Here is a 24009-nt window from a genome sequence, read left to right as displayed (position 1 = left end):
CAACATTTCAGAAGGTGAGTCAAAAACTTCTCAGTGAATTCTCTAGTCAGCCCACCTAAGGTGTAAGGTAGCAACACCGACAAAGCTGTGACCGTTTCCTTATTTTAGTTCATTGTTTTCTTTTGTAAGTAGCTCTGTTGTCAGTTATATGCTGCCAGTTGCAAGTTATATGTCACCCTTATTTATACTGCCAGGAGTATTTTAAAATTCTCTTATTTATGAAAGTTTATTGCTTCTCCCCTAAGCCTGGGAGCCATAGTTTATGGCCTTATTGCATTGAAGCTTATCTCCTGTAGTCAGAAATAAATTTATTACTATATTAGATGTTGCTTTGTTTTCTTTTTGGCTACTGAAGGGGGGAAATGTTTAAACATTCAAACTTAGTGACAAGTGAAAGGGAAAAAATATAAATAAAAAGTTAAATTAGAAAAAGGATAAAATCCCACATAGTACAACAAAATTAAAACTCTATCTCCTTTCTACACAGTCTTGTTTGTGGGCTGCAAGAAGAGGAGCATCTGCTGCTGGGATCAGGGAGAGTTAGAGAAGTAGAGGCAGCTTGGGGAGATAGGAGGGAGAGGGGGAAGGAGAAAGTAAGGGTTCAGGAGCCCCGCAAGCAAAGATCCAGGCAAGGGGGTGACTGTGGACAAAGTAGGATCTGCTCCCCCTCCAAACTACGTCCCATGTTGGATGTTCTAGTAGGCCATTCAATGCTGCAACATAGCCGTTCACACAGCCACACCTTCATTGGAAGCTCTTAGCTCCTGGACCTCCTACTATGTTTTTTGCTTTGCCAAAGCAAAAATGAAATCACAATTGACACTTATCCTTGGTTCTTAATCTTGACAAGACAGAAAGAAAAAAAAATTGCACTAACAGGACAACTTTATTTCAGCTCTTCTACCTAGGTGGGTCCTTATTATGGCTGAGCTATGTTTTTACCTAACCCTTTATCAGATGCTTCTCCAGATCTTTCCTTCTCAAAATTCTAAATTTGGTCTCTGCCACTTCAGCAAATACTTGCCTGTTTAATGGGAAATGCCAGAAAGAATTCCCTCAACCTTCTTCCTTTAGTCTCAAAACTTGTTTTAAATCCCCTAATTCTTGAGCAAGGTAGGGATGAGAACTGGCGTTTCTTATCTGACCCTTCTACTGGGTTGTCAGAAAACTTAAGACATATCTTTTCTATGTTTTTCAAGCAAAAAATGTATAATGATTTTTCCAAGAGCCCAACATTTCTCTCTTGCACCTTCATTCTTCATATTGCCACTATTTGTTTTTTTTTTCTTTAAGATTACATATAAGGTCATGATTTTGTTATTCTAAAAGCAATAAACAAATAAATAAACAAAAAAATTTCCGCTCTGACATGCCTTTGACATCTATACTTCCAGCATTTGGATTCTCCAAGTGCATTGGTATAATCTAGCATGATGTATAGTATCTTATCTGTCTTTAGCCTCTTTTTTTCCTTTGGGACTAAGGTCCTTGAACAAATGAAATAAAATGAACAAATTTCAGAAATGAAAGAAGAATCAAATTTGTAATGGCTGGAGAACACCATCTGGTATGCTACAATGGTTTCCTCTTGTGACCATTTTTAAGGATCATTTTTGGCTGCTTATAAAGCTCTGTATAACCTGGGATACTCTGAGTTATAATGATATATAAAATGTTATGTGCTTATCCTATTAGAGAGGGAATAGGGAACAAAGTGATAGTTAATATTCAATACCTACTTCTCCCTCAAAAAGTAAAAATTACTTCATGAAAATAATAGCATGCATACCTAGACTAGCCATGTAATGATCAAGCTAGGCTGAACAACAGTCAACCAATGAGAAGTAAACAATAGTTATTTATTTTATAAGAAACATGTTTGGAAAAGGAAAAAAAGGGATAAAAACATGCTTGACAGATAACTAAGTCAAGCCAAATTTCTTCAAAAATAACTATGAGCAGAGGCCTTAACAAAGTTCCATCTAAGTCTCTAGGGTATTGCCTGGTAAAATAGATAACATGTCGATAAAAAACTTCTAATAAAATAAAACCACCACAATCTTGAAGAAATCAGAGAGAGGCAGCATTATGGTAATCTTCCTCATTATTTTTAGTGGGCCTTTACAGAGAAAAGCCTTGATAAAAATCAGGGGGCACCCTAGACAATTAAATATGACACAGTTTTATAGTGAAATATATCAAAAGCTCTGATTTGTTTGGAAAGTAACACAGCATGCTCGTTGTCATTTTCATTTTGGCAAAAACTACTTAGAACAGACTAAAGAACCCTGTGTCCAGATGTGCAGATAACATGTTAGACCACCTAAGAGCTATGTTTTTGATGGCACAAATGAAATGTTGCAGAAAGCACCTGCATAAAAACAGCCCTTTTTAGCTTCCAGCCTTTTGGTTTTCTTCTTGATATCTTTCAGAGGCTTACAGGATAGTCTTACGGAGGAACATTTTCAAGGAACACCCTAGTAGAGAATGTGGAAATATCCCTAAGGAATGGAAAATAAAAGCCTGTAGCCTTTGACTGTAAGACTGCTTAGCCAAGACTAACCAGCAGAGATGAAGTGATGATTGCAAATAGTCCAACATGTAACACCTAAAGGCTGTGGCTTCCACACCTTGCTCGCTCTGGGGCCCTACTTACTTTACAATGACATAATGATGTGCGATCATTCATATATGTCCCAGAGGATACCATCAGCAAGGCTGAGCTCAAATAGCAAATGTTTTCTTAAAAAGTGTATTTACACTTATTTCACATGAAGTACGTGGACCTTAATGAAACCAGCACTCGGCATTTACATTTAATAGTGGAAATTGGCTACATGTGTGCAGGCTAAGTGATAACCATATGATACAAGGAAGATTCTATTGTCAGGAATGAAAGAATAATATGAATTACACTTTTACTTTCAGAACAATATTTAACAATGTATCTCATTGTTTTCAGATTTGTTCTTGTCTGTGAATTGACCATGAGTTAAGTGAAAAAAGCATACCACTGAGGTAACCATGAATCACTTTTGGAAAACACACAATGAACTTTAATTTATGAAGTCTATGTTCCTCTTTTAGCAACCTGTAAGTACCTGTTTTACTTATGTTCCACAAAAAGGGCCAATGCAACATGCTTACAAAACACCTGTGGGAATCTTGTTGAATAAAGACTGTGACTTTAGTGTCTGAGCCAGTAAGAAAGAACTTTGCAGAGCTTGCCTGTCTATCAATAAACAATGTGCCAATGTCTAGTCATGAAAAAGACTAGATTCTAGAAAATTGCGGCTGGCCAATCAGGGTTCACATAATACTTCTGGACAATGAAAACACCTGAAACAAATTGGTAAAGACACATGGTAAAGAATCAACTTTCCAAAGCTGAAACATAGTCAGCCCGTGGCTCAGAATTCAGGGTTCTCCTCACTGCATGTAGAAGTAGAGTATAAGGTGAAAGTAAGATAACCCCTTAATGATTTGAGAGGGAAAAGAGCATAAAAACCAGTTCTGACTACTAACTTAAGATGTCAGGAACTCTAAAACCCTTCTAGAAGGGTTTTATAGTGTTCTAGAAACCCACTATAAATTAATGCATGTTCTATGGAAAAGTGTCACAGGTTAAATTCATTTTATGGTTTATCAATAAACTTTCTTGCTGAGAGTAAACATATTCCAATCTATCTCCTCATTTCATATTTTCATTTTATTAACTCAACAAAGAAGTAATACATGTCAGATGGCTTGGAACAGACAGCTGTTCTGCTGCTTATGGCTTCTTTCTTCAGGCAGGTTATTTAATCCTCGGAATCAAATTTTGTCTCTTATCAGACTGAGTTAGTCTTTTCTTTTTAGGTTACTGTGATGACAAAAGTGCTAAATCTTTCACTTGTGATTTAAGAGCTCTGCTCAGTGCTTGGTCAAAATTGACACCCAAGAAAGACAAGTTCTTTCCCTTCTTCTGCCATTAGGAGTAACAAGTGTCAACATGCAATGGAAGATGGATGGTCTGCAAAATGTCAGGTACAGCAGAACAGAACCACAATGCAATTGGTTCAAGACTGAGACAGTTTTAAGTTTCCTTTCAAAATCACCACATTGCAATTTTATTTTAGTCTCCCCTTTGACTGCTAACTAATTTCTTCTTTTATTATATAAAATTGATTTGAAAATCTGTCTTTCCCTCAATTCGAGGAAAGGTAGCTACCTCTTCTCATATAGCAGATAGCTCTTGGTGGTCCATACTCAGAAGACATATATTTATATATTAACCTCTACTGTTTATCTTTACATATTCATTTCTTTCTCCAGGCTGATATATCTTGAGCTGAAAACCTGAAAGTTGCAAACTGACCTAGTGTTTCTCTTTTACTATCTGCATACTTTTTGTATAGATGACTACAAATGTATATGTTACATTAAACTCCCATAAAGAATATAGTTATATGTAGATACATAAAGTCAATGAAATAGAGTGATATACACACTTGAGCACTTCATAAATACTAATTTAGAATTACTAATGATAAAGAAAACAAAGAGTATTTGTTTGCTAATTGTTCTTCGGATAAACTATCAACTTCTTAGTTATGGATTATTTTTAAAAGCAGAGAAATAATTTTCATTGGGTTTGAAATTTACTCTTATTTTAGAGATCTTACTTTAGAGCTACCATTTAAACCCACTATGTTAATTTAAAATGTCAAATAAGAGGATCTATCTATCTACCTATCTTTCTGTCTACCTACCTGTCATCTACCCATCTGACACATTTATTAGCAGTTTTGGTGGCTGGTGGCCCCATCTCATCATAATTTGACATGAGTTATTTATAAATTTATGGCCAAGTAATTTTTCATTCTTTCTCTGCTGTTAAACTCTGCAAATATTCACACCCTAAACTTGCAAATTAACAGAACATTCCAAGGACATTTAAAATAATACATTATGACCATATCAAGTATGGACAATGTTAGCACATTCTTAAAGAGTGAGTTATAACTCCCACAATAGCAACATGGACAGACCACTGGGTATTATTTATTTTTTGGCAATGTGTTATTGATTCAATGGAACATTGGACATTCCATGTGCCTCTATTTAACACATATATCAACCATACTTTCAGCTACTGCACGCAAGCAGTTAGTTGTAAGGACCATCAGCCTGGAAGTACAGATCAACTATTTATTTTACAACTCCTCCATTTAGTATTCATCCCAGCAAGGATCACTAAGGTCTCTTAAGACTTTTTAGAGAAAATGTTTTGGAGTTTCTAAACTCTCAGCATACACTACAATATAATTAAAAAAAAAAGTCATATAGAAAAAATCAATATAAAATAATTTTTCAAAATAGGTAAGACAGAGGTAAAATCATTAAAAACATATGGTCAAGGAGGTCCTTCAAAGACCTTTAATGGAAGGCAGCTGAATGAATACATTTAATCGATACATATTGCTAAGTATAATGAAGAGGGAAACAGACAAAAAAAAATTTCTATGACTTGCTGATATACAGATAGGGGATTTCCATGCCAGGAGTATATATAAAACACTGTAATTGAGGAAATGGTCCAATCTCCCAGTGGGGTCATGTCATCTGACAAAGGTCAAGGGTCACAATGGGAGGAGGTAAGAAGAGAAAGCTGCAGAGTGGGATAAATTGTTCCTGGCCCCAAGGCAGAAGTTTGGGATTTGGGATTATGATCAGTTCCATCAGGCAAATCACTCTTTGTGAACCTTCTAGTCTCACTTAGGTACATGAGAGACTGGTAGAGAAGTGTTGAATCTGGGTGCAGGTCTGTGTTTCAGTGCTTGGGAGCAGGTACATAGCACTGAGACAAATCCAGGGAAAGGAAGGAAGGGTAGGCTAGGGGATATAATTATATAATTTAAATAGTTTTGTGGATAAAGGCTTTACCAAAGCCCTCATGGTAATTATTTTAAACCACCATTGAAAGCCTCCTAAACACTTATTTTGAGCTTGGTATTAAATATTCCCCAGTGGTGGCAGCGATTCAAAGGCAGAAGGAAGCATTCTAGAGGAACTGGGTCGGCAGACATCCAGTCTGTCGGGCTGCCTTCAATTCAGTCAGAAGAGGCTGCTCAGAATATACAACTGGTTTTCTGAAAATAAGCAAATTGCCAAATTAATGGTTTGGAGAAGTTAACCACCAGGGCCTGTGAGGAATTGTTACCCAGAACCACAAGGAAAGCTAATGTTGGGTCTATTTTCTTAATGGCTTGAATTAATGAATGTAAGAATACAGAAAAATCATTTCTTACTCTATTTCTCAGTGCAAATCCCTAATGCACACATCTATTATCTCATACAGAGATTCAATAAAACCATATGTACAACTGATGCATTATTAAAACTAAGGATAGTTTTAGTTGAATTAGTAAAATTAAGTATACAGTTCCTTAAGTGCAAGATGCCCAAACACCACCTTTTTTTTCATAAGAACATCCAGTCTCAGCTGCTGTGTAGTCCTGTGGTGAGTAGGAAGGGCAGATAAGCGGTGTTAATGACAATCCAGAAAAAGTGGTGGGTGCCACCAGAATGTTCCTTTAGGGACTGAGTCCCTGCTGCCATTGGAGAGGTTGTGATTATTTGCAAACAAACAAACAAACAGTTTGGAGCTCAAGCATCCTAGGTTTAAATTCAGGATGCTGTATTCTCTAGCTGGATGAGTTCAAAGTCTCCATCTGTAATTGAGACAACCACCAGTCTTTCAGCAGCAGAGAGAATGCATGAGATACACCTGGCACACAGTCTGTTTCTTATAAACTGTTACTCTTTTGGCTGTGCCAACTCATCCCAAGACATGGGTGGCAGTGATGGAAAGAAGTCACAGGCATGTCCTGCTTCCCTCAGAAATGTCATCAATCTGCAGGGAGAGTGGCCAGGGAGAAGACTGGTTAGAAAACATTTATCTGTAATTCTAGGTCTCAGGGAGCTCTTGGAAGAGCTCAGGCATTCAGCCAAAAGAAGAGAGAAAGAATATTCAGACTTGGGGAAGGAGGAAGAGTTTCTCAAAACATAAACACTAGGAATTTGTGAACAACTTCACTTAATGTTTCATGCACAAGCCAGAATACTGAATTTTGTTTAGAAAACGGGACACATTTGGTTCTTATGAAACCAAACAATGGATGTGATGGAGCTTTTTAACCACATACTTTGGCTTTGTGGCATATACCATCTTAAATCAGAGGAAAGGAGAACAGATTATTTGTGCATATGTTATTTTCATTTTTTTGGTATAATGTTTACTTTTTTTTACTAGCCCATTTCTTTCAAATGTAACAAAGTGTCTTTCTTCATCATTGAGAGCTACTTGGAATAACATAGTGCCAGACAATATGTATGTGAATAATCATCCTGTAATGTGACTTCATAAAAACATGCCTTTGCTCTGATTGGGATATGTTAACACCTTCAAAGTTAAACTAAAGATCTTTAAAAATTCAGGTCCCAAAGATGAAACAGTTCTGCTAATGGTAAAAGAAAAATTACAATACCAAGGCTCCAATGCTGGCAGTGAAGAAAAACTCAGAGTGACTTAAAACCTGCCTAAACCATTTTTCAAAGCAATACAAAATGTATTGTATTGTACTCCTGGGGCATATCAAGACAAAACCTGAAGTAGCCCAAATTCTCCTTTCCCCCTCCTATTCTGGAATCTAGTCAATAACTTGCTTATTCTGGATTTCTTTCAGAGGTCATTCAACAGTGGCTGGTTCCCAAAACAGTGAGGTTTGTCTGCATAATACATATAAGTTGAGCTTAAAAGAGTACGGATGAAAACTTCACCATTTATGTCATGAATGTCTTGCAAGTTACATTTGAAACTTACATGGTATTAGAAAATCAAATTCAGCAAGAAAAAAAAATGAACAGTCCTATAAAGGGCTTTCTTTTGCATGGTGTTGAAAAACATATATTCTTATGTGTTTTAACTTAATATTAAAGATGGCTAACAATTCATTTTCTGTAAAATATATCAGTGAGGGAAAACACTGGTATCCATAATCAAACGTAGGCTGGCTTGGGGCCACATTCTCAAATTAAGCAGAGAAACTTAAGTCGTGAGAAGGGAGGCTGTTTAAAATCACCTCATAGAACAGCTGGCAGTAAAGAACTCCCCTCCCCCAGAAATAATAGTGCTGTAAGATATAGCATTAAGGATCATGATAATGATCTTTGTTTCTTTCTTTTAAAATTTTATGTATATGACTTCATGATTAGGGATATGTATCATGAAATGATTACCACAGGGTTAACATCTACCATCTCATGTAGACTAAAAGCGAAAACATACTTTTTTTTTCCCCATAAAGAGAATTCTCAGGATCTACTTGCTTAACAGCTTTAATATACACACACAATGGGGCTAACCACAGTTGCTAGGCTCTATATGACAGCCTAGTAGTCATTAATATTATAACTGGAAGTCTGTACCATTTGGCCACCTTCCTCTAATTATTGTCCCCCAAGCCCCTACAACCCCAAATCCGATTTCTTTTCTATGAGCTTCTTTAAGATTTCATATAAGTGAGGTCATACAGTGTTTGTCTTTACCCGATTTATATCACTGAGCACAATGCCTTAAAGTCCATCCATGTTGTTGCAAATGACAGGTTTTTCTTTTTCTATGGTTGGCTAAAATTCCACTTTGTGTGTGTGAGAGTGTATGTGTGTGTATGTATACACACCACAACCTAGTTACCCATTCTTCTGGTGATACTCCCTATTTCTTAATTGTTTACAAAATGTTGTGTATTGTTTCTAAGTATTTAAATGGTATTGTTTTCTTTCATCTTTACAACATCACCCTACGAATAGCATCATCACCACCATTATTACTATTATTTTACAACAGTAGCCGGCAGTAAAGACAAGACCCTGGAATGAAATGACTTAGATTTCAGCTGTCTCCAATACAGCTTAGCCTTGGAGGTCAAATTAACCTTTCTAGACTGAGAATAACAATATCTGCCTACTAATGATTCCAGGTATAAATGTCATTGTTCCTATAAAGAACTTAGTCTACCACCTAGTGTGAAAATAAGCACTTAAAAATGTAAGCTTGTTTTATTTATTTATTTATTTTGGACTATAACAGCAATGCACCTGCAGGGGTAGCAGAGTTCCCTCATTACAGAAAAGTTGCATTTTCCTTTTGGGATGGATAAACTGCTGTCCATATTTAGCTGGTCTTTCCTAATCAAGCTGGATGTGAGTATCAACAGCAGGTAGATGCTGTCTAGAAAAAGTGTATCCAGATGAACAGAAGAGTTAGCAGGGCTTCTTAGGAGTTATACTTGGAAACACTTGAAACATTTTGACTTGGTGGTATATTTGTTTTTCCGTGATATCTACCCATATAGTTAATCAACAGTCCTGTTGATTCAATAAACATATAGCAAATCATTTTCTTCTTTGCCTTCTTTTGTTACTCAGAGAAACCAGACAGTAGAGGGGAGGAGGAAAAACAATAAGGGTGGATTTAAGATTCAGTCCTATTTCTCAGGGGAGATCACACAACCCCCATGTAAAAGACAAGCTAGAAGGAGGAGAGACCAAGGTTAAAAGGTATTCCATGTGAGACACATAAAAGATTGTTTTGGCACCTCAGAAATTACTGTCTCTCTCACCCACCCTAAACTTGATAGAGAAAGGAGTGGTGAAATCTTGAGCTATGTCAGTGAAATAAGTCTTCACAATTTTGCTATCTTTTACAAGAAAGTTAGAGTATATTGACTGATTCAAAAAATTATTTTGAGTTACATGAAGATAGTTCCAGAAATACATAAAATTTTATGGAACTTGAATAATATAAAAATCACGCTCCCTTAATGTAATATAAACTCAGTCCTCTAGACTGTTTTAGTATAATTTGAATGCTAAAGCTAGGTCACAGTGTGAGATTCCGTAGTTATTAGCTCACATTTTCAGATGTCTCCATGTTTAAGAGATAAGCTTTAGAGAAATTACTTTATGACAAACTAAAGACAAAAGAGATTCTAGAAGAATCCTCTGGCTTTAAGTCACCAAGTGGTTAGTGGAAGGGGTTTCTGAGAAGTTTGTGGGGTATTTTTCCTGTACACTGCTGTGAGTTAGGGGACAAGTATACATACTTTCAAAAATAAAACTTTGAAGTTTCTGGTTTTGCAAAACCTTGAGGAAATGTCCCATACCAAGAACATAGTCTGAACCCCTTATTCAGTGGTTCAAAGCAGCATGATAAAAAAAACAACAAAACACTACATATATTTTTGAAATCATCTATTTTGTTACAAATATGTAACAGAATTTGACCAACTTTAAGTGATTCTTAATGGTATCTTCCCACTAATTCCTTACTTTCTAAATTTAAACAATGTGAAAAAGTTTTCTAACAAATTCTTTTGCTAATACTGTCAATATTTGACAGTGACTTGGGAGGTAACTGGCTGAGTATTCTCAACTTTGCTCCTGGGCATAATGGTAGAGGTGGGGTAGCTTTTGCTATAAACATCGCTGGAGATGGGCAGCGACAGCAATACCCACTGGATTTCCCTATTAGAGCTATAGAGCAAGACTTCCCATTCTGTTTATTTCATTTTCAATTTTATATGTTTATTTTTTCCAAAAATGCTAAAAGTCATTAAGTTTTCAAGATTGATAATCATATTAAAACTCCAAACCAGAAAATTAGAAAGCCAAGTGAAAAAATTTTTGAGATATGTTTGATGGGAAGACAAAGATTTCTAGTTTCATGATCAGAAGGAGAACGGGTTTTCTATTTGGAATTTCAACAGTCTCAAACGTGATACTTTATTTGCACAAATTTAACATAAAGAAAGACATCCAGATTAAAATTTTTAACATGAGTAGACATAATAGTTTGGTAGAACATTAAATAGGTCATAGCTATATACATCATCTACACAAAGGACAGTCTATAGTCATAACTTATTCCCTTAGATGAGAACTTAAAAGAAGGGAAAACTATCTTTTGTAAGCTGCGTTATGCAATGATGAAGAACAACTTTCTACAAAATTTCATAACATCTGCTTTTTCTAAGTGCCATGCCTTGTGCTAACCATACCAATCCCATAATCTTTACTCTACAGGCAGCAAAACTGGCTTTGGGAAGTTATCTAATTGCAATTCACCCAGATTCCCACAGTCAGATAAAAGAACTGTGCTCTTCACCATGGTGCTATTTCACATAGTAATTCGAGTACATTCATTAAAATTGTCACTTGACAAAACACACTCCCATGATTTATTTCCCCTTATATGATGTCCTAAGACATTATGTTCCCAAGTTTATTACCTAAATGTTAATTATTTTTTTTTTGTGCTGGTGGAATGGTAATACTGTGTTTTACTATTATCAGTACAATTTGAATACATTAGATGCTTTCCTTCGCTATGGCAATGAAAAAATAATACTGATTTACCTACAGGCATTCTGGCTAATGATTTGCCTGAAATCTCTGCTGCTGTGGGTTTTATGACATAAGATCTGAAGGAACTATGCAAAGTGATGTTTCCCTTCCTGCTGAGAAGCAAATGAGTGCACCACAGCAGGTCTGACCCCAAACAGCCAGATTTGTAAAGTCACCACTTAACTCCCAGGGAGAAAAAGCGTCCCCAGACAGCAGAGTAAGAATGACTGGCTGTGCTGAGCTGGAGAAATTAGCGTTAATCCATTCAGCCAAGTGTTTGCCTGTATCTTCTACATCAAACTGTCACTTGAATCACTAAGGACATTTCTAATCACTGTACTTTTAAAATGTCAGAAATGATCAATTACAACTAAATTGAAAACTGATATACAACTTTTTAAAAAGAAGCCTTAAGTTTAAATTTATTCAGTGACTTAGTAGGTGCAGCTGGCCATTGAGAGAATATTAACCAAAACAGACAGACATGGTCCCTGCATTCACTGAAACAGTATTATCCTGAGAAAATGCCAATAGAAACAGGAAGTGCAAGTATTTTTGAGGTATTTACTATTTTGATTATCATCTGGAAACTTCCAAATGAAATGCCAGTGTATTAATACATGATGGAGTACATCGAAAGGTTTTGGTCCTCTACTTTTCTCATTCTCCCTTGAGATTACTATTTATGTCACTTGTTTTTCAAGAGTTGGAGAAAAATGGTGAAAGAGATGAAAATAGCAGCAGCAATGCTATCATGGGGGAACCCACATCCAGACCAAGGGATCACATGTCAAATCATCACATCTTATCATGCTTTGGCTTCAACCTTGCAGGTTCTTTCTCTGATTACTTCAAGTGTCAGAGAAATAGTACGCCATTCATGTTGCTGAACGGCCTAAAAATCTAGAGACTGTTGGAACGCTTCCACTGATGTTTTGGTAATGGTGTGAGCAGCTGCACCACAGTTTTTGAATCACCTTTGATGGCTCTAGGCCCACATGGGATAAGTCTCGCCCAATGGCTCTCATTCGGTATTGCTGGTGCCCTATTTCCTCTTATCCAACTCTTCTCATGTTCCTCTGCCTGCATCCCAACCTCCCTATCGTTCCAAACTTGTCTGTGTACAATTGCTTTGACATAGCATGCCTCTTTTAAGAGACTGATGAAGTTTGTCCTCTTTGTGAAGGTGATTTCTCAACCTCAGCTCAACTTTGCACAGTAACCAGTTTTAGCACCTCTGTGAATTCTCTATAGGTATCTACAAATACTGTGCCAAAATTAAAAAATAATCAGGGAGCTTCATATATACAATTACAGAGCAATGGCTAAGATACACTAAGTGAAAAAGCCACATATAAAAAAGTAATGTGAATAGTATGCAGAAATTTGTGTTTATCAACAAAGGGTGGGATACATATATATGTCCTGGACTTCTTCCAGATGAAAACACCGGATGGGAACTAGTGGTGATCCCTGAGGAGGTAAACTGTGCATTCTGGGCTTAAGGAAAGATATTTACTTCTTATCATCTGTACTTTTCCCACTTGATTTTGACATTATCGACTGTCTTTAAATTAAAAACACAAGGTTAAGACTTTTAAGCTTGTGTTTAGGTCAAGGTTCCTCTTCATACCCAGAGCATGCCTTGAACTCACCAGCAGTAACCTTCTGTATTAGTACTCCTCCTTTATTCAATTACCTACTTCTTTCTAACTCAATGTCATGAGCTTTATAATTTTTTCCCCCAAACTTCACAATATTTTCGTAGCAAGCTACCTATATTATTTATATATCTTTTTTGATTTGCTGCCTGTATGCATTTTACTTGCCTTATTTGTAAGCATTTGGAGGGCAGGGCTGCATTATTAATCATAACTTTTCAAAACATAGTAACCAACATTAACACACATGAGGGCTGGAGAATGCAGAAGCAGCTAGCTATAGGAAGAGTCTTTGATGTTGGTAAGTGGTGTGTTCCCAGTGCCTAGCAGAGAGCATGCTGAGTGAACAAAAAGGAAAGCCTCCTAACCACAGGCTGACTTTTTTTGTCTTTGTTTTTGATTTGTGTTTTCAGGATTAAAGCATGGTTCACAGAAATTACTACTCTGATGATTAAAGGCATAAGCAACGCTCATGGTTGCAAAATCATGTATTATTCTACAGGCTACAAATTGCTCAAAACTTTCACAAGAAGGGAAAAGTAACACAAGGGTTTTGAGGACAAATCATTGAGCGATCATCAATCTAACTTAAAAGTCTTAAGTCAAATATTTCTTTGCCATATTTGACTTCTAAACAGAGGCCTTCTTACTGTCCCTTCCATACACCTGGCCTCTTGGATTTACCATCATCCCTAATTATCAGCTTTTTTCTGCTCAAGTGTCACCGTGCCTATTTCCAGTAGCTGAATAATCACCTCTCCTGTTTTGTCTTCCACCTTAAATTAGTCATTGTTACTTCAAAATATATACAGGTTATTTGACCTGGATATTTTATTTGTCAACTTCTATTTTCCCCTGCACTCCTAACAAATCTTTCCTCCTTTCTCAAATATAACTTCATATGATCACAGGCCATGAAAGAGCCAGCCCAGAAATTGATTTTTCAGTCTACAAGTTAGGACATGAAAACAAACAAACAGTTTTCTTATTATAAATGGTTGTTTTGGATTGTCCTGTGGCTTTCAAATATTTTTAAAGTAGCAGTATATATATTGACACTAGAAACTAGTGAAGGTACTAAGTGCTTAATATACAAAATACCTAGATAGACAGAAACAAGTTATATCCATCCAGCCATCTCCTGACATAATACTTTTATAAAGCAGATCTTCATCTTGCAAGATGAAACAATTTTTTTTAGTTGTCCCAGATACAAAGCTGAAATATATCTACCACAAAGTAGTTTAAAACACTGCAAGTTATGTACAGCAGACTAGTACTAATGAAGTATCTTTTCATTCCAGAAAGATAAAACATTTTTCATAGCTATCTGAGTATAAAAGACCTATATTGATTAAGTCATAAAATATTTTAATTCAGAAGATACTTTTACTTACATCAAGAGAGCCTTCATTTATAACAATCATGCCCATGTTCTTCCTCAAAAGCTTGCAGGAGTGTCCTATGTGCAAAGAAAGAATAAATTTATTGATACAATGAATTTCTCTAACAAGAAGAGCTAAAGATATTAAAGTGATACTCCAATGCAAATATGTAAATTTTAACTTGTTTAGACAGGATGAGATTTCGATCATTTTATTAGGAAAGATGGTAGCTAGCTGTTTGCCAGGTTTACAGGATGTTAAATAAGAAACGCTCTTGCTTGTTATAGGAGGGTGAAGGCAGAAGGGAGCATCTGGGATCTAGAGGCTGCCCTACATCCCAGTATGTGTGGAGAGGGAGATGTGGCAAAGATTCCCAATGTCTTGAAAACAGACAAATGTGTCAGGAATATTCCCGATGAGCACTATGGAGAGTGGGAGAAGGGCAATGGCTGATTCTGGAATGGGTGCAAGGGTGTCGAGCTCACTCTGGGACACTGATCCCACTGTCAACATGTGCTCGGGTCACCTGCCTTGCTTGCTCTGCTGTACTTCAGGGCAAACGCACTCAATGGTTAAACCCAACTCTACCTACTCTGTACCTAACTGAACACTGCTGGGGAAAGTCACGCGCATGCCCTCTGTGGTCTGCTTCTGCGAGTAGTTTTTTTTTTTTTTTAAGATTTATTTATTTGTACATACAGAACTGGGGTACAGGCCAGAGGCTCAGGGGTGGCGAGAGGCTTCACCAGAGACAGAGTCGGGAGCAGAACAGGAGCAGAGGGCGGGTCAGGAGAGGTCTGCCACGCCATGTGGCCACCTCCGGGGCAGGCGGGAATCGAACTCATGTGGAAGTGGCTTTAGCTTCTCAGTGCAGTGCATTAACCCGCTGCGCCACCAGGGAGGGCCTCAGCGAGTAGTTTTAAACACACAGAAATTTAGATCACTCTGGAACTCATATCCCAAATCAAGCCTCTTTCCCGAACTCCCGACTCTCACATTCCAGTGCCTATTTAACCTAGGTGTAAAATAGATATTTCAAACTGAATACATCTAAAACCTAGCTTCCTGATGCCCAGGAAGCCCTTAAACCCATGTAGACCTGCTCCTCCTTCAGACTCCCTGATTTTTGTAATAGGAAGCCCTACCTTTCCATGCTAAGATTAGAAATTCTTAGAGTTATTGCCAATGCCTTTCTTTCTCTCACACTCTACACCTGAATTTTCAGCCCAACCTGTTGTCTTTACTGGTGAAACATGCTCAGAACCCAGCCATTTCTTCCTTCTTCATCACGCCTGGGTCCAACCTGCCACTGTGTGTCACTGGATCACTGTAACAGCCAACTCTGTTTCCACCCTCACTTTCCTTCAGCTCCCCTTAGTCTGGAACACAGAGGACCATTGGCACAGAAAGTCAGGTGATGCCTTTCCTTGGTTGAGAATCATCTGTTTTTGTTATCAGATAAGAACCAACAGTTTCTTATCTCGTTTAGAGTGAAAGCAGAATCTGCACTACAGCTGGGGAGGTCCCGGCCACTGGGTTCTGTGATGCTGATGACCTCTTCTCCTCTCTCCTGGGCAGTTCTGCTTTCTCTCTAGGGCAGAAGACAGTTTTCCCTTATTCACCCATGTGACAGGTCCCCCTCCCCTATTTCAGATCTTCCTCAAATGTCACACTCTCAGTGAGTTCCTCTTGACCTCTGATTTGAAACCCGAACCCCCTTTCCTGCTTTATTTTTCTTTACAGCAATGATCGCCATCTAACATACTGTGTGTTTTTTTAGTGTCTAATATACTAAACATTGATGTGTTTTTCCCACTATGCCATGTTCCCTCTCTAGAACATAGGCACCATCAAGCAGGGATTTGGGATTATGTTCTTAAAGGGTACCTGGCAGTCTAGGCACTGTGGGCACCAGAACCATTTGCTGAAAGGATGCATTTTCCCTACTTCATTGCCAGAGACGAGCACACAGTCTTCTCTTCACAGTTGCTTTCACAAAGTGTCGTACCTGAGCTCTCTCAGAACTGCTTCCTTTGCTCACACAGCATATATTTCCCTCTCTAGTTATATTGTTTTTATCACATTTGTATTTTCAAGTCTTACCATTTGAGTGCATTCTGAATTCTTGTACATCTTTCCATTGTGTTGCAACACCAGCAAAAATTTTCATAATCAAGATTAACAACATGTGTGGTTGGTAGGTTTAAACTTCTATAAGCCAGTGTTATAAAAACAAGCCAAAACATCTCCATTAACAATATCAATTTATTATAAACTTGTAGTAGTTTTATAGACAGAATAGTATAATCACTAATCCCTCAAGAAGGGATTGTGGCTAACTGTCTCTGGGATTGTAAAACAATCCATTTTCTGAAAAAATATGTTTTCATCTCCCAAATGCCCCTGAAATTGTCCTTCAATGTGGGAGTGTTTTATATGTAATTTATACCAGAGAATGAATCTTTATCAGGGATTTTAGTGCTCAGACAGTCATCTATTATTAAACATAGGGGTAAAGTACTGTTTTCCCTGCATATTATTGCTATTGCAGTCTTCAATTGCCAAATACTAATTTTTTTTTCTGTTATGGATTGAATTTTGTTCCTGTCCTCCAGTTCATCTGTTGTAGTTTTAGCCACCCTCTCTGCTCTGCTCCTGTCCTCCCACCCCCCCATACTGCCCCCAACAATATGAGAATATCATGTGGAGACAGGGCCTTTAGGAGATAATAAAAGCTATTTAAGGTTATAAGCGTGGGCCCTAACCCAATAGGGCTGGTTCCTTATAAAAGGAGGAAGAGAAGCCAGAGTGGGCTCCACAGAGAAAAGGGCATGTGAGGACACTCAAGGAGGCAGTGGTCTGTAGTCTGGAAGGAAGGCCTCAGGAGAAACCAAACCTGCCAACGCCTTGATCTTGTCTTAGACTTCCAGCCTCCAGAAAAATGAGAAAATAAATATCTGTTGTTGAAGTCATCCAGTCTGTGGTATTCTGTGATGGCAGCCCACGTGGACTAGTATAATCTCTTTCCAAAAAAATGAGAACTTTAGGATGAGTGAAAACTGGCAACCTTCTTCTTTCTGTCTCAGAAATAACCTTTAGCCACATAAACAAGTGTCAACAGCCAGGTTGCCATAACCCATCCCAGACTTTCACAGACAACTGCAAAAATGTCATCAATCCTTGTCATCTATGGCTAGAAAGTGGTGGTTTGTAGAGATAGTAGATGGGAAAGGGATCTGTGTCATTTCAAGAGCTAAAGCTTGGCGGTATAACTAATGTTGGCAATGTAAAAGGGCCATGGGCCATAAAGAAAGAAATAAGCCCAATAATGCTAACATGGAAACATTAAGACTCCAAACCTTTGAAATTTCATCTTCTAAAATATATACACCTTTTTTTTTAAAAAAATCACAATTTAAAGATAGAATTGGGTGAATTACCAATGTTGATGGCTGTTTCTTGTTTGTCCCCTGTAAGGATCCAGATTTTAATGTCTGCTTTCATCAGCGTTTCTATAGTTTCAGGCACTTGATCTTGTAATCGATCCTCAATGGCTGTAGCTCCCAGTAGTTGCAGATTCTAGGGGAAGAGAAACAGCAATATTTTAAACCAAATGTTAGTGCATGGGCTTCAAAATAAATTGCAACTATCCAGTTGAATTTTTTCTTTCAAGGCTCACTGACTTCCCTCAAGTACTTCTGGTGTGAGACTGAGCCTCCCTAAAATGACCTGTCATTACATCCCACCCTTTCTAAGGAATGGATTTTAACACACACACACATATGTGTGAAATTAAAAAAAGAAATCAATTAAAACAGAACAGGTAGTTACTATGAAAAAATATTAAAAATCCATAAAAGCTATAACAATCAATAAAAGCTATAACAAAGGAAACAATCCTGTTGACCTATTTGAAAAGAGTTATATACTGATACTATGAAACTGTAATTTGATGCAGTGTAAGGAAATATATAGACCCGATACAATTAGAAATGATGAAGAAAATCGCAGTAAATCAAGTGAGAGTATTCATCTCTAAGAATGAATAAAGTGAATATTTTCACACTGCTCCATGTTTCTGTATGGGATGTCGGAGTCTACTAAGGATCTCTTGCTCATTACATGGTATATTTCATATGAGACCAAGCACAACCAGTATGTTATGTGAAATGTTGTTCTTTGCTCAGAGCAAAGACTAGAGTCTACTTCTTTCATCTTCCTAAAAGTAAGAAGAAAACATGTTTGGTCTGTTAGGCTGATTGTTAAATGGACATAGGTAATGGAGTTTATGACTCTAATTACACAGGAGGCACAGTGATGAAGTAAGACTTAAACCTTTCTTCCTGCTGTTTGAACAAGCAATGTCCCTGACTAGGTACCTCCCTGAAAGTGGTCTGTAAGTCCATCAACTGACCCTCTGGTTTTCTCTTAGCCTAACCTTCAGCACAATATGGTACAACATTTATCTGTCCTCTCAACCTATTCTCTTGCCTTAATTTTTTATTTAAAATAGCAAAGGGTGGGGTGGTGGCACAATGGGTTGGAGCACAGCACTATCAGGCTAGCTACTGCCACTTCAGCACCAGTTAGATCCTGGCCAGTGAGGTGACCCACATGGCATAGCAGACTGGCAGATGACCTCTTCTGTCTCACCAGCTGACCCCTCAATACTGTACTTCGTTGATCTAACTGTTCTGCACCTTGCTCTATCTCTGGTGAATCCTCTCATCGCCCTGCTCCTCTGGCTTGTACCCCAGTTCTGTATACATAAATAAACCTTTAAAAAAATTGGCTAAGGGAAAAATGAATACAAGCAGGATTATATACTAAGGAGAGTGTTAGTGTTGATAATAACAAAGAGAAGGCATTCTGTTTTTTAATCCTTCTACTAACATAAATTCTATTTATTTTTTGCCTAAAATGGAAGTCTTAAATCAGTTCTAAATCTTGGCAGGCATGAAAAGTAAAACTGAGTATATACACACATATGAGTATGTGTATGCACACATGTGGAGTTTTGCATGTGGTAGAGATATTTTAGCAACAATTTATAGAAAAATATGACTAATAATAGGGTTTAAAGATTAAGTTTTCCTTACAGTAAGTATTGGATTAAAGTAAGTAGTTGTGGGTGATAACTGATGCTGCAATCATATCTCAACTCATTCTCCACGGGATCTCTCAAAGTCTCAAGATGGATGTCTCAGCTATAACAAATCATGATGAAGATAAGAATCGGGGGTACTACCACCTATAGTTACCTCTTATTTGAAAAGCAAATGTGTTTCAAAATGTTCTCAGCATTTATCAAAATACAGCCAACTGTATCACACTGCCATCCCTAGCTATTAGTATTTAGTTTCCAGTGTCTGCAGTGGATGTGACAAGCAGAAGTGGAATTGGTATGAGTGTTTAGTTCAACAGCTACATCCTTCCACAATGCTTAAAAACACCAGGGCATGTACATATGTTAATGTTTGTCTATATGTGTGTTTATGTGCAAACATACAGGCTTATACATACATTTCTACACTGCTTTGCCATGTGAAATTTAGCTTAACCTATAAAACCAAACTCAAAAGTGGGTGATTCTTTCAAGATTTCTTTTCCTTTTTAAAACAAGTTTTCCTTTCTGCTATACTCTGACAGAATTTTTCTCATCTTTATATATCTTTATTAACATATTAAGATAAGTTGTATAATTTGAGACTTTTTTTTGAGAATAGAAGCCATGTATTTATTATTCATCTTCATAAAGTACCTCTAGAATATTGACAGTCAGTATTCAGTATGTTTGATGATAAAATAAATGGAAAAGAGAAAAAATTATTATTGTCACAACCCACACCATTTTCTTTTCAATATATTCCAAGTAACCTATATAGCAATTAGATAGACTTTGATGTATGACTTCTTAGCATGTAATACATAAGACAGGAAGGCAAGTTTCCTTCTTAAAAAAGATAGCATTATTCAAACTGGCTCAGCTTTTATTAAAAGCAGTAAGGCAGTATCTCAAAACATTAAATACGGATCTACGACTTGACCTAGTAATTCCACTCCTAGGCATGTATCCAAAAAATTTAAAAAACACTAATTCCAAAGGCAACTTTCACTCCCATGTTTATTGCAGCTCTACTTACTATAACTAAGCTAGGTAAACAACACAATTGCCCCAGAAGTGATGAGTGGATCAAGAAGACGTGGTATATACACAATGAAATACTACTCAGCTATCAAAAAGGGAAACTCCTATCATTTGTAGTAACATGAACAGAGCTGGAAAGAGTAATGCTAAGCAAAATAAGGAGAAAGATAAAATATTGGATGGTGTCACTAATACAAAGTATATAAATGATGAGATCAAGAAAGCTGAAAACTAATCCTTAATAACTGACACACACACCATGGGGTGACAATAATTTCATCATTTCTTTCAGTCACGTTTGGGGGATTTGCAGCTAAGTCATTTTAGCCTACCTCCCAGGGAAGATCAGAATAAAGCTGCATCCAAATTGTAAATATGCAAGAAGTTAATAAGATTTTAATGATCAGGGGGATAACTCAGAAATACAAACCCTCAAATTTTTCTAAACCAAAAATTAGTTTTTGTACAATGATTTTACAAAACTCTAGGGTGTCTAGATAATGTGAAAGCAAAGTTGTCGAAATACATGAACAAATGTATTTTTATATTCCCTAACTCTGCTCTATGGGGAGATGTGAGTTGTGGAAGCATACAGGTATATAGTACCAGGCACATATCTAGTGAAATAAAATGTCTCACTGGGGAGATCATGCTAAAAACATATCTGAAAGAGGGAAAGTACTCGGCTTTATGGAACAGGTTCAAAAGGAAACATTTTTGGGACCAGGAAAAAATAAATTAAAATAACACAGAGCTAGAACCAGCTATGTATGCAGGCTGAGAAAAGTCACAAGTAAATTAACTTGGAATGTGGTCATGGCTGTGATGTATGGAACTTCTAAGAAGGGGAATGAAACCTTTCTGGACACTTGGTAAAACTGCAGTGAAACTACTCTGATGCCTGGAAAGGAAAAAAACTGTTGCAAAATTGATTCCTTTTCCTTTTTATCTATCATCTCTAGAGTACAGCATTTCCTAGTTGTAGTCCTGGTCTGGAGCCTCCTTTCCTTTGGCTCTGCAGTCATTTATGATTTGATTAGGATCTTGGGTAACTGGCTGCTTTGCCTCATAATGATCATTTAAAAAAAAGATGTGAACTTTATGTGCTTTTCCTGATCATAACATACAAATGTTTATGCTGTAATCAATTTCATCGCAAACATGTATTACCTTACACAGATGGCCACTAATGGGCACTGTGGGAATTATAGATCCAGCAAGTGCTGAAACATGATAAAATTCCCATGGCATTTATGGATTTGAAAAAGCCAAAATACTAATTTTACTTTCAAAATGTCACATTGCTAAAGTTATAAATGTTTCAAGTTGATGATTCTTTGACGTAATATACATTTTGTTATCACTGAAAAATCATGAAATAATATTTATTGACCTAGTAAAGCTCTTGATAATCTTATTTTTTTCTTTCAGAAATTAATAATCTATATAGAATTTTTAAAAAGCCATATAAGTATAAAATTTCTACCCTAGTGAAGATCAAAAACTTCATGCAGAGTATTTCAAAACTATATGGTAAAATGTATTATGACAACTTTAGAAATAATGTTTTTCCTAGTATATGTATATTTTGCTAAATAACAGAACCTCAAAATGACTTACTACCATATTAGAAAATTTTATCAGAGCCTAATATTATTTTGTATTTTTAAGTTTATGATATGCTCCTAAATGAGAAAAAGTATAATAATCAGACTCATATCGACTTAGGCTTTAGATTACAGCAAATACTACTTGGCAGTAGTTTCTTTAAAGACAAAGCAATCATAAATAGTAATGTTTTCAGAGTAAATATGTATTCATATGGGTATTAGTAATTGGTAATCTTTATTTCATCTTGAAATAAAATAATGACTTGGAAGATGAAGCCATTTCCTTAGTATGTCCTTTACATTTATAAATGCAGTTAACAGCCTTAAGAAAGTTAAGTAAGGGGAAAATACAGGTATAGCTGATTTACAATGATAAGAGTAAAACACCAAGAATCAATATGTACCCAAAAGCACCACATGGGAAGTAAAGTTGAGATGAAAGCTAGAGATTTATTCAGATCCTCAGGTTTGTTAGCACTTGTGTTGTTCTTCAGTCTCTAGTAGTCTATTGTTTTGTGAGGGCGAGGGGGGGAGGGGTTTCAGCCAAACAGGTGTACCTCTTTCCCTGATCCACCTGCAGGCCTGCAGTCTCACTTAGGAACCAGCTGCTTTCCAAACACACTTGCATCCTGACTTCATTCATTCCCAAGTCTACTTTGTGCAGGTAATTGTGGGCAAGATGGGACTCACCAGTGAGTCCTTTCCTTCATGGACTTTGTATGTCAGAATAAGTCAGCAGAGACTCTTCGTTGGGTTCCTCCCTCTATATACTCCCTTGTCCTTCACTGGTATCTATTTTTCCTAGATCCTGGCTGTCTTCAAGTCCCAAGTCATTAGACATGGAACCAGAAATCTAGAAATTTTCAGATTCACCTAACAGGCTTATGACACAGCCAGAGTTCTGAACTTCCCATTAAGTCTGATGTCAGGCCTGAAAGTGCGCAATTGTGAAGATGCTGGATGCTGCATGCTGCTGGTTTAATGACCTAAACCTGGAAGAAGGGTTTATTCTTGTCTGCAAGGTTGACAATCTTTTTCTGTAAAGGGACAGAAGGACTATGTCACAACTACTCAAGTTAGTTGTTAGGGCATGAAAACTGCCACAGACAATTATAAACAGGTGGAACAGTGTTCCAATAAAACTTTATTTAGACAAATAGGTAGAGTTGGCTCTTAGGGGCATGTAGACTCCTAAAGGAGAACATGGGTGAGCAGCCCACCTCCCCTCCAGACTGCAGTCTGACTCACTGCTTGGGACACTTCCTTGTCCAGCTCCGACTTGTCCTTCTTAGCCTGGCCCCAGATCTTTTGACCCCAGCCACTCCTTTCCTGTAGACTCATACTGTAGGTAAAGCTGCTTAATTGTATGACTGTCAGAGAGAAACAGTGCCCCCATTCTGCAAACATCCCTAGTCAGTAGCTTCGGTGTCAGTTCAGGCAGCTTAAAAGAGAACTCTGGAGCCCTTGGAACATCTCCACAGGTTTTTTTGTTTTTTGTTTTTTGTTTTTTTAAACAGTACACAGGGGAAAGAAGGCAGAAGAGAGACAGCAAGTTGGGCCCACTGTGTCTCTATGTGCTCTTTCCTTTTGGCTTTATCTGGCATTCTCTCATGGCCCCTTCCTCTCATAGTTCTCCGCAGCTGCCTTCCTGTGTGCTATCACTCATCCTGTGGCGCGTGTACACACTTAGGCCTGCTCGCATCACACTCCAGGTGTCCATAATCAGGCATGTGTACAGTGAGTCCACAATCAAAAGC

General features: G+C 37.2%; 1 protein-coding gene across 2 annotated transcripts in view; it reads right to left on the bottom strand.

Moving 5' to 3' along the window:
* Nucleotides 1–24009, bottom strand: part of ATP8A1 (ATPase, aminophospholipid transporter (APLT), class I, type 8A, member 1) — a 207502-nt gene that overhangs the window by 70919 nt on the left and 112574 nt on the right. For both annotated transcript variants that reach the window (XM_004681324.2, XM_004681323.2), the window contains exons 23-24: nt 17935–18073; nt 14507–14571 (exon numbers count right to left, since the gene is read on the bottom strand). In XM_004681324.2, coding sequence (XP_004681381.2) covers nt 14507–14571; nt 17935–18073 — 204 coding nt within the window. The remainder of the gene's footprint in view (nt 1–14506; nt 14572–17934; nt 18074–24009) is intronic.

The sequence above is a fragment of the Condylura cristata genome, unplaced genomic scaffold, assembly GCF_000260355.1.
Source record: "Condylura cristata isolate star-nosed mole 26May11 unplaced genomic scaffold, ConCri1.0 scaffold00012, whole genome shotgun sequence".
NCBI classification, from domain to species: domain Eukaryota; kingdom Metazoa; phylum Chordata; class Mammalia; order Eulipotyphla; family Talpidae; genus Condylura; species Condylura cristata.
Note: the sequence above shows the minus strand (reverse complement) of the source record. Positions and strands in the feature narration are given on the sequence as shown.